Raw genomic sequence first — 12,114 nt, 5'->3', positions numbered from 1 at the left:
GAGCTCAGGAGTGTCTCAAGAACAGCCTAGGCAAAATGGCAAAACTCCTTCTCTACGAAAAAATACAAAGATTAGCCAGGAGTGGTGCCAGGCACCTCTAGTCTCAGCTACTTGGGAGGCTGAGGTGGGAGGATCACCTGTGCTTCAGAGGTCAAGGCTGCAGCGAGCCCTGATCATGCCACTGCACTCCAGCCTGGGTGACAGGGTGAGATCCTGTCTCAAAAACAAACAACCAACATCTGTTTTCAAATCACTATAATATAGTTTTTCCTCAAATTTTGAAGTATTTCTAATCTATTTTATTTTTCTGTACCTTCCAAGCAAGAGCAATTTAAAATCTGAATCAAAAATGGGTTTTCTTCATTCATTATAGAAAATAATTAACAACTGTTATTACACAAATCTTTTATTAAAATTTTTTACATCAGGTAGCCCCGCTGATCCAGAATATGTCCAGAGTGCCTCCCTTACATAAACCTTTGATGGTTTCATAGTAGCAGTGATAGTGACAAGAGGCAGTCAAATGCCTAGGCAGACAGGGCGGGTCCCCGGTGAAACCCCAACTTCAAGCCAAAGACAGTTTAAAGACTAGCTACAAGTCCTGGAAAAATCCACAGACTGCATTGAGAAACTGTCTTCATGTTTGGCATGCTTTCCTCTGACTGATCCCCACCCTTTGCCTATTTTACATATACCTACTCTTTCCTATTTGGTTTTCTGCACTGTTGTGCCCACCTTTGAAGGGTGTCTTTGCTTTAACCTTTTTTGCATACTCACAAACCAATCAGCATGCACTCCCCATTCTGAGTCCATAAAAAGCCCCAGAACTAGCCATACTGAGAGAGAAACCACCCAACTGTGGGAATGGGGAACCACTCCTACATCCCATCTCTGCTGAGAGCTGTTCTGTTGCTCCATAAAATTCTTCTCTGCTATCCTCACCCTTCAAATCATCAGTGTATCCTCATTCTTCCTGGACATGGGACAAGAGCTGGGGAATGACGGAACATTGGGTACAAGCTATAACGCAGGTGGGCTAAGTGGGCAGGGTGCCTCCAGTGGGAAGCCTGGTGTTGAGTAAGGCCTGAGCAGTGGGGGGGGGGGGCATCACTGGCCATGGAGGTCCCCAGTTGGCAAAGTGGCTGAGAAGAATCCTGTGTCGGTACCAATATAAGTCTTGTTGAGTATTTGCCAATTATCTAAAAATGAGCAAAACTAAACCTGTTCTCTAGGAGTGTAGAGTCAAATAGATGCTTCCAAATACCTACATCACATTAGGGGCAGTATGTCCTGGACAAACCTGGCATGAAGACTTCTCTCTTAAGGGCCTTTCCTTTGGAGCACCAGGATACCTGCCACTATGTGAGGATAGAGTTACAGAAAGAGGAAGTCAAGCAATTTTCCCCTTAGGGTAAACCCTGGGAAACTATAGGGAAATACCAAAATCAGTCACTGCTATGAAGGCACATCATCACTAACTTTCAAAAAAGATAATTACAGAAACTTGAATAAAACTGAAAGGTGTAACCAACTACTTATATCTCAGGTTTTTTTAAGAAAGGGAAGAACTGAGTCACACCTTCACCCATGTCCTGCTTTCTGATGCCTTTTTTCTGCCCTACATGATAAAGAAATAGACAAAGCATAAAGTCACTTTTTAGGAACAGTTTTTAAGATTAAATAAATGCCTTTTTATGCCTCATACTCCAAACTCTACAAGCAGAAAATAAGTTATTATTGTTCCCACAATCCCATCTATCTCTACAAACCCCTCAGTTTTTACCCCTCCCTGAGCCACAGCACCTAAATTTTTCCTACTATCCTACCACCACTCCCCAAACCATTCTACCTCTTCATCCTGCCTTCTTCCTTGAGTCTATGGTTAGGAAACTCAGAAAGGTTACTACATGTGGACATGCAATGTATGGAATGTAGCAGTCCATACATTCTATGAATTACCAAATGAGAATAAGGTAGCTATAAATGTATCAGTTTGATCTTGTGAAATATTTAGTGCTATTTTTAAATCTCCGTAAACCATCTCTTTAAAAGTGATTTTTAATCCACTCAGGGGTCCACCTAATTTATTCCTGGTATACAAGGTAACCATTTGCTTGCTGGTGATAAAACAGATACCTCCATTATTTCAAGCCAACTGAATTGCTCATCATTGTAAACTAATTCTACATCAAGTACTCTTTGGTTTTGCAAAGAATAAACGAATAAGCCACGGCCCTAACATCAAAAAACTCCGTTTAGTGGGAAGTTAATGACACGAATAAAAATTATAATACAGCTTTAGTGAATAACAGAATGGAAGCATATATGTGTACAGAAAAAGCCATGAATGAATAATTTTTGAGGCTCATTGAAAGGCCCACCTGACAAAAATATGTACACTCTTCCCCAGACCTGCCTTAGTGTGTGCAATATTGACAATGAGAGTTATTAATCTGAGACAATGAGTTGTTTCTTAAAAATCCACACATGATTTTGGTGTTACTTGGAAAAGACTGATTACTGAACACCTATTATTATATTAGCATCGATTCATTTGTTCTTACAAACAGGGGGTGCAGGGGGGACAAGATATGTAAGTTTTGGTGAGAAGATAATTTCAAGGTTAGCTCATGAAGCACAGCCCATAAGGACTAGCTCACATGGGACATTAATTCAGAGGAACTAGAAAGTGGACCAGCATTGTGAGGGCATGAGCTAAAAGTGACTAGGGCTTGTCCAGACCAGACTTCTTAAAAGCAGAGTTATTACTCACTGTTTCTCCTAAAACCAGGTCGCTTATTAATCAATCAACAGATATTTATTAGGCATATTTCCCCTACTTTTTGTTTTTATAATATGGCTTTGGAGTCAAATCAAGACCATCCTCCTATTTTCTTTTTTTTTTTCTTTATTATTATACTTTAAGTTCTAGGGTACATGTACACAATGTGCAGGTTTGTTACATATGTATACATGTGTCATGTTGGTGTGCTGCACCCATTAACTCATCACTTACATTAGGTGTATCTCCTAATGCTATCCCTCCCCCCTCCTCCCACCCCACGACAGGCCCCGGTGTGTGATGTTCCCCATCCTGTGTCCAAGTGTTCTCATTGTAAGACCACCCTCCTATTTTCTAAGACTGATTTACGATTTCTTCATGTCCTGTTGCCAGCAAGACATCATGCAAAGGTAGGAAGGAAAAAAAACTGAAAACTGAGGTTTCTGATGCCAATGCACTGGGGAATCACCTGCTTAGATAACTGGTAGCTGGTTTTCCTCCTGCCCCTCCCAGGCAAGATTGCTTTAGATCATTGCTACCATATTTATGTCTCCTCTCTTCTCTTTAGAGAGGTCACCCATTTCTCCTCTCCTTACAGACAGCTGGTGCTAGCTATGTCACCTAATCTTTCTTTAATCAGCTTCATCAGTTTTCTTTCCATTCCTACCTTAAGCAGTGACTGACGGCGGCGGAGGGGGGCGGGGGAAGATAGTTTCTAACAGTTTAAAAGAGTAAAGTTTAAGAACAGCCAAATAACGACTCATCATCATTAAATACAACATCATTTGAGGCAACACTTAGGCTCCAAATTCATCTCCAGTTCTCCTAATCTTCACTTTGCAGAGATAAATCAAAGAAAGATTTTCATTTTCACACAATGCTCACATAGTATGTGTCTTTAAATGGTCATTACAATTCAGCTGTTGCTAAGATCTACAATTTTCCTTCTAATTGACAAAAACAAATGTAGACAGGTTCTTGAAAGTGATGTTTATTACTAATGAAAATAGTACAGTTGTATACATAGGAAAAGATCCTTATTTATTCATAAAGACTTTAAAATATTTATTTCTAATTTTCCAATAAGAAGAATAGAACATTTCAATAAAATAGTACAGTTAACATGAATTTATTTGTTTCAAACTCTGGATAAAATGTCATTATAAACAAGGTGAAAAAGAAAAGTCCTTCATTATCCATACTCCATATTAAACATATATTATGGTATGTACACTATTGTTTATATATCATCACATAGTCCTGATATGTGAAAAATTATACCTGTATTCTCTGATACCACAATTATTTTTTCTATATATAATCTTAATATTTAAAGAAGTAATTAAATATGAGAAAAAACACCAGGATGAGGAATCATTTAACTTAGGCTGTAGCTATAACTGTGTGGGCTGAGGGCAATGTTTTTAGCCCTCAGTCTTACTATCCCAAGGGGAGGGGTTCAACCTGTCTCTTATTAGCTCACAGAAGTAGCGTAAGGTTTTACAAAATGCATGACTCAAGGAAATTTCCAGGCAATTCTTTACATCATGGTACTGTCCCATCTTCCCACCTTCCACCAGGATATCCTTTGTGAAATACAATGCAATGGATTTGAGGATTGTGACCGTCACATCATTTTTCTGCATTTATTACACAATTGGGAGTAGAATAAGCTAGAATCTTGACTCACTACAGCTGGATTGTAAATGAGGAAGGCTGGCCCCACCCATTCCTACTGGGAATTGTTAGAAACGTTTTAGAAAACAATAAAACAACCCGTTTGGGGTTTGTTTTTGTTTTTGTTTTTTTGCTAAAACATCTCAATTTAATAGTTATTCTACTTCATTAGCTTTTTCATTATGAAATAAATATGTTGTCTTCTCTTTCCCTTGCAAAATGAAAATTTAATTCAGGGATAGAAAGATGCCAAAGTAGCCATTGTTGAAAACAGAAATAACATAAAGCTACCAAAAAAGTCATGAAATGGAAGTCAAATTTATAAAACAAGCATACAAATGAATAATTAGTTCAGGTATCATACTTCAGCCAACCTACTTTTAGAGCCTACAAAGAATATTTGTGCAGTTTCCAACTTTTTGTTAGAGGTAATATTAAGTCAGAGTTGTTCGACCACATTACAATTTAGTGTGGAAAAAAAAGAAAAGAATAAAAAAGAGAAAGTGGGGAGGAAGAGCCAACCCATGGTGACTAGATAATGCAGAAGAAAAACACAGAAGGTGGGAATAAAATAAGGTAAAGCCTGTACTTGTTTTATTATATAAAGTAAATGGGGCCGGGCGCAGTGGCTCACTCCTGTAATCCCAGAACTTTGGGAGGCCAAGGCAGGTGGATCACCTGAGGTCAGGAGTTTGAGACCAGGCTGGCCAATATGGTGATAGTGAAACCCCATCTCTACTAAAAATATAAAAATTAGCCAGGCATGGTGGTGGGCATCTGTAAGTCCAGCTACTCAGGAAGTTGAAGCATGAGAATCGCTTGAACCCAGGAGGCAGAGGTTGCAGTGAGCTGAGATCGCCCCATTACACTCCAGCCTGGGTGACAGAGCAAGACTCCATCTCAAATAACAATAATAATAAGGTAAATGGGACTTCAGGCCACATAAATGTGAACAAATACCCTTAAACCTTTGCAATGGTGAAAATGAAGCCCTATTTATCAAATAAATTCCCCTTTATCCACAACCCATACAAAAGGATAGTGTATGTAATTCAGTTATAAAGGCTACATCTGTAAACCACCACAGTATCTTACAACCTTTTATAATAACATTTTTAAAATGGTAATTTACCATGCACTTTTACTGCTAACTGCATTTTATTGTTTTCAAATAGGGTGATAGTCTTATTGAATATTATATTGCTAGGTTAACAAGAACGTTCTAGTACTCAGAAAATTTCATTCCTCAATTGTGCAGTGTAAACGAGAGTTCAGCCTAAGACTTTTAAATGATGGCATGGCATTAAATCACCTTTGAGGAAGGTCTTTTAGAAAGAAGCCCTTTAGGGGTAGTTTTTTCCATCAAACTAATAGCTCCTTTAGTGCTTTGCTTTGTACATGAGTGGATCTTCGCTGGGGAAACTGTGTTCTTCAACCTTTCAACAGTGGTTCAGCTATAGCAAAGGTAGGACAAAAGTTGTATTCCTCAACTGAGGCCTCCTGTTCTTTCCCTGATAGTTGAGGGGTTCCTTTACTCTTCCATTTCATTGGTGTGGAGCAGACATTCATGAAGAGCTAAGTGTTTTGCTCTTGCATGAAAAGGTCATGCAAAAGGAAATCAGAAATGGTGACGTGTGTCAGAATTCCCAAATTCCCACTTCACTGCTTAGTTTGTGGAAAACAACAACCCTCCTTTGGCTCAGTTTGTGCTTCTCCTAAGTGTTCCACATGGTGACCTGCCCTAGAGGGATTTGTGTCCACCTGGAATTCTTCCAGCAAGCACACATTCAAAGAGTTGCATTCTGAGGTTAATTTGTGATAAAATATATTTTCATCTAACACATAGTATAGGAAAACAGTTTGCAATCTTAAGCAGAAAATTTTGAAAGTTTCATAAATAAAACTAAGCATTTAGTAGTGACAAATATCATTAACACTTAAAATATCTTAAAGATAATTATCAATTACTTTTCAAATGGGCCCAGTGGAAAGTGTCTAATTATCCAATATTAAGACTAGAACATTTCAATAACATAGTGGAAAGTGTACCTATACTGAACTGTTAGAGGATCCATTATGTGAGTAGAGAATGAAAGGAAATACTAGGACAAGGGTGCCACCTTGGCGCGGGCATGCATACGCATACACACACACACACACACACACACACACACACACACACACACACACACATCTTGTTATCCACACATACTTTGCAAAATACCTGGCCATCTTCCAGGTTTTCACTAGTTTTACTGTGGCATACACCGAGCCCGGATATTTAGTTTCCAGTATCCTCATTATGAGCAGAATTGGCAGTCATCAAGTTGAGGAAAAAAAAGTGAACCAAGTATTTTATCTTATGGTTAGTTTATACTGGTTATTTATATCTGGTCAGAAATAAATCAAAATGTTCAGAATTGGTTTTGGCAAACATGAAAACATCTAGTATAAAGTATCTGCATTAATAATAACCTAATGCATATGCAATTTAATAACATGATGATGATTATTTGGCCTCCTCAAAAAAACACTAGGGGGAAAGAGGAAAACTTCCATTTTCTGTCAAAATGTATATAAGGTATGGACTTCCTATCTGTTCAGTTTTTTAAATATTTTAATAGTAATAAAAGCTTTGCCCTGTTGATATAAGCAGGAGTTAATTTAGACTGGAGGTATTACACAGAGGAGAAGCAATGAAAATGAGCTAATCTATATTATGTGAGGTAGTTAAGTGCTGTTTTCCAAATTAATATACCAGGAACTGAAGGAGAGACAGGATTTGCCCAAGACATCTTTAGATCTCAGAAGCAACCAGGGAACCTCAGTCCAGCAATCAAGAAACAAAATATAATCTCAGCACTGGGATCTTGACCTGACACTCACTTCCTCCCTGCCCATGTGATTAAATTTGTCTTTAGATTAATGGGAATCTTCTAAACTTTATTTAGAAGTTTATTATTGCATTATTCCTGAAAACTAAAAAAAAAAAAAAAAGACATTAACATAGTTAACATAACAATAATGTGGTCTTGATTAATATGCTCAGGAAATGCAAAACACTGATAGAAGCATAAAAATACAACCCTAATTCTATCCTGCAGCAAAAGAGTTTGCTTTTTCTTTAGCAGTTTGATCAAAAAAAAGAAAGAAAATATTTTATTTAGATGAATGCCTGACTATAAACTACCCACTAAGACTACTTCAAAGGTTTCCCCTTCTACCCAACAATAACAAATATGCTCCAAAATATTCCCTTACTAAGCCAGACTTCTCCATGTAAGAGTCTCACCTTATTTTCCTATTGAGAAACCCGAGGCACAGTTCTTAGGAGACACCCTCAATGATTCAGAAGCAGACAGCAACGGCAGCCCTAACTCCCAAGTCCAGCTTTTTCTTGTAGAATACTTTCCAGAGTTCATGTAGTTTTCAATTTCTTTAAACACAGCTTTCAGTCTTTATCGAAATAAAAATGGTAATATCTCTTACTACATTCTGAAAACTTAAGCTGAAAAAAAAAAAAACAATGTGCCCTACATTTAAGGTTTTAATAGAAAACTCTTCTTCCAACAGTGTTCAAAATCCAGGTTAATTATATGACATAAGCGACAAGTAATCTCCATCTTCTCCAGGCTTCTAATCAGTTTCAAAACAGGAGTTTTGGTTAAAGCTCTTCCCTGCCATGAAAACACAAACAGCAATTCAGTTTAGGAAAAAAAAAAAAAAAAAAGCAAGAATGTAATAAAATGCAATTACTGTCGTAGATCACTAAGCTATACTCCTAAAATCATGAATACTTTCTATTTTTTTCTTTCTTTGAAGGAAAGTTGTTCTGTTCTGTGCTAAAAAAAATTTTTAATCCACTCTACAAAGACCATGTGATGCTCTAACTAATCCTGAATCAAATCCATTGATATTTTTTGGGCTACCTGATATATGAAAACTCTGAAACTAAGTGAAAACTGAAAATGCTATATGGATTATGTGCCTGACATCTTTCTGATGTCTTATTCCTTCTATGAACCTCCTCAGGTTACAGAGCCTGTGTGGACTTTCTTTTGTGTCACAGGGTCTTCTAGTTCAAATCTTCTTTGTTTCATAGACTGTGTGTGTGTATTTTAATGTTAGACAGTGCACCAGAAGAAACAGAAACATGTAGTCAATCTGCCTATTCCTATAAGGCTCTCCTGAATCCTTCCTTTGGATATCTTAGACTAGAAAAGACTCATTTTTAATTCAATGAACACATTCAGGCAGGTAGCTTCCAGAGGCTTCTAAAGGGCCTTAGGAAAGACAAAAATATTCCTGTTCTTTCTATTGGATACTACTGAAATGGAGTTGTGGGTCATCTGCTGGCTGAAGAGGCAGAGATGAATGGATTCTCTGGTTTAAAAGGCAGATGCCTGGTGATACTGCTCTGGCTGCATTCAGCAAGACTGGCAGCACCTCCTAGGAGCCAAGTCAGATGTTCAGAGATTTTTAGAGTTATCTCTACCATGCACATGGAATAGATTTCTAAGCATCTTTCTCAGTTTCCTTAGGTATCAGTTTGTCCCTTCTCTGAGAGAGGAACCACGAGCAAAGGAGCCACCTATCAGAGAAAAAGAATTTTGAGTAAAGGGGCAGGGGTTCCACTCAGGGCCATGGGTGTTATTCTGACCCTTCATTAATTTCTTTTATAAGCATGCATGGATTTCTCTGATTTTTCTCTTCTAAAAGCCAAGCCAGAAGATAGCTGTCTGGCCCTCCGTGAACACACACTTCCACGAAGGCAAGAGGAGGACCAAATATCAATACCAAACTGTAATCCTACCCAATACACTCAGCTAATGCCCACGATGGTGTCTCTTCAAGATAGTTTATTTTGTAACCTATGTCTAGTTATGGATTCTGGGAACAAAGAAAAAAATTACAGACATTTGCCCAAAATGCATCCTGAGAAAAGCAAATAGGAAAATTAAGATTAACTTGATAGAGGCAAGAGATACAGTTTAACGAGATTTGTAATTCAAAGCATACTGAAAAGTGTCTACAGAAATGGAATTGAGGGCATACGTTGCAATATGTGAGGACTTATGGCTACTCAAATGTTCTTCAAAGGAACTATCGATGAAAAATATTTTATGGCATCACATCAGTCAGATCACTGGTGAGATCTATGATAACAAGAGAGAAAATATGAAAAGACTATGTGTAGTCCAGGCATCTCTAGTCCAAAACAGACTTAGTTTTACAGTTTATCTGCCACTGGCTATCACTGTCATCTTGAAGGGACATGTAAGGGACAAGTAAGTCCCTTCATGTCTCCAAGATTTCATTTCCTCAAATAAGAAACACCCAATTTTACAAAGCCCTTATAAGGAATAAATGAGATAATCTGTGTGGACATGCATAAACTTCGAAGAACTCAACAAATGTTGGTTATCACCGAGACTCCTGTCACATGGACAGGAAATTCTGTGCTCACTCAGGTGTGGGCAAACTGTTCTAGGGCAAACTGTTCAGTCTGCAGGTTGGAGTAGGGGGCTGTTCCAAAAGCTTACACTTGTTGCTCTTTCACAAAAGCTGCAAACTCAGGATCATTGGCATACAGTTCCAAAACTCTCATTCTCTCTTGAATTTCCTTAAACAAAAAAGAAATAATAGGCCACACATTGCATCAGAAAAACCTCAACAGCCTTTTAAAAGGAGTTCTACTTTTCATAAGGAATTGTTACATTCTGGGCTATTCAGGAGTGTGCTATAAGAAAGAATTACACTTCCAGAGAAATGGAAGGATCTACATACACTCCTCTGGATATTACATGTCCTGCTCTAAATCAAACATATTTCTAAGGAAGAAAGGGAGGAAGGACAGAGTACCAGTTAATAGTGCAAAAAAAAAAAAAGGCCATTGGGTGGGAAATAAGGTACTGCTCAGAATTTAATACTCAGTGCATATCATACTGACTGGGAGATATGAGATAAAAACCAATCACTAAATATTTTTTACACTTTCTTAAAGTCCATATGCATGCACACATACACTCACACACACCCCCACCCGCTACCCACCCACCCCCACCCCCACCCCCACCCCCCACACACACACCAGCAGTAGCTGCAACAGCAACAGTACAGAAACATAAATGCAAAGTTTCCCACCTCTCTGGAAAGCTCACTGCTCTCATACATCTGCCTGATTTCTTCTCTGCTCAGCCCACCAATCATGTCTCCACTAGCAGAGCTGTAGAAGGGATGCTGAGGATAGGGTCCCTCATACTTCTCACATCCAGTCCTGTGACTTTTATACACAGGGTTGTACTTCACAGCATTCTCAATGGATGAGAGGCTGTCAGGCTGCCTGCTGAAGCCACTAAAAGAAAGATAAGATTGATTCAGCCTCCTGTTTGGATGCTCAACTATGTGGAAGACTATTTACCTGGGACAAGATTTCTCTTGGGGAAGAAAAATAGGTGCACTTTACACACATGGCAGGACGTAACTGTGAAAAATATCCAGATCAATCTCAAAAACTATTTGTCAGGTGTTATCATTATGATTTCCTCACATCCATGGCAAGTGCCCTGTGGACTTGCTCCATGTCGCATTCATCTTACTTGCCATAGCGCCTGGCATTCATAAATGTTGGGAACCATGTCTGCCAGTAGATGGTGCTTCATAAACTATAGCTTCATCATTCCCAGAGTTAAACACATTGAAAATCAGTGTGTAGCCACGCAGCAAATCTGACTGAAATATAAATATTAGGGTCTAGGGGAAGCAGGGCCTCAATTAAATTCAACTCAGGTCTACACATATTTACCGAGCATTGATGATGTGTGTAGGACTGTTCTACACACTGGTGATACAAATAATCTGTTATCTCTGCCCTAGATGAGGTTACAGTCTAATGAAAAGTCAGATACAATAAAAAGTATAATAACAATAATGGAGGTATGTCCCAGGTGCTCCAGGACTTAGCCAAGTTGATGGTGAGGGAAGGTAAACTAGACCTCAAGCTGCAGCTCTTACAGACTTCAGACGCACAGAAGCGAAGTACAGTGTGTGATTATGATCCTCGAATCCTTAGTCTAGCAAATGGACCAGGTTTCATTTCCCCATCGATAAAGCAACACTTAACAAAACAGAGAATGAGATTTCATTTATTGACAGACCCTTGCCTAGATTTAAAATCTGGCTTATTACCACTAGTATGAGCCAAAGAGGAGCAAGTTGTAACAGATCTGGTCCTCCCTGAAGGGAAATTCACCTCTTCTATCTCATCTCCATCTTGCTTCTCTAAATTCTTTCTGGCCATGAAATAGGCATTCTGGCCACACGCAACCATGCCTTTCCTCCAATGAGCCTTGAAGTTCATGCGTGCCTCCCTGACTTTGCTCATGCTCATTCAACCAGCTAGAAAGCATCCCCCCCCAAAAGTAGCAAATGCCTACTCTTTCTCTCCAGCAAATTACCACAGCTATCATTAAAACTTTTAAGACTCTTTCCCCAGGCAAAACTTATTTATACCTCATCTAGGCTCCTTAGCATCTTATTCTTAGTGCTACTTCTGTTTTTCTTCAATTTGGCACCCCTTTGAGGACAAGAACCATGTGTTTATTAAAATTCATAGCTCTCTTCCACCCACCCAGCTCCTTGTCCAATATTTGGCA

The 12,114-nt window shown here is 38.7% G+C and overlaps 1 protein-coding gene across 1 annotated transcript in view; it reads right to left on the bottom strand.

Annotated features, from left to right (window-relative positions):
* Window positions 1-7,616: 7,616 nt before the first annotated feature.
* Window positions 7,617-12,114, bottom strand: part of IMPG2 (interphotoreceptor matrix proteoglycan 2) — a 97,913-nt gene continuing 93,415 nt past the window's right edge. The window contains exons 17-19 of the mRNA XM_005548276.5: window positions 10,604-10,814; window positions 10,003-10,082; window positions 7,617-8,136 (exon numbers count right to left, since the gene is read on the bottom strand). Of these exons, the coding sequence (XP_005548333.2) occupies window positions 8,124-8,136; window positions 10,003-10,082; window positions 10,604-10,814 (304 nt within the window). The 3' untranslated portion in view covers window positions 7,617-8,123. The remainder of the gene's footprint in view (window positions 8,137-10,002; window positions 10,083-10,603; window positions 10,815-12,114) is intronic.

The sequence above is a fragment of the Macaca fascicularis genome, chromosome 2, assembly GCF_037993035.2.
Source record: "Macaca fascicularis isolate 582-1 chromosome 2, T2T-MFA8v1.1".
In the NCBI taxonomy this organism is placed as follows: Eukaryota; Metazoa; Chordata; class Mammalia; order Primates; family Cercopithecidae; genus Macaca; species Macaca fascicularis.
This window is presented reverse-complemented; position numbering and strand designations above follow the sequence as displayed.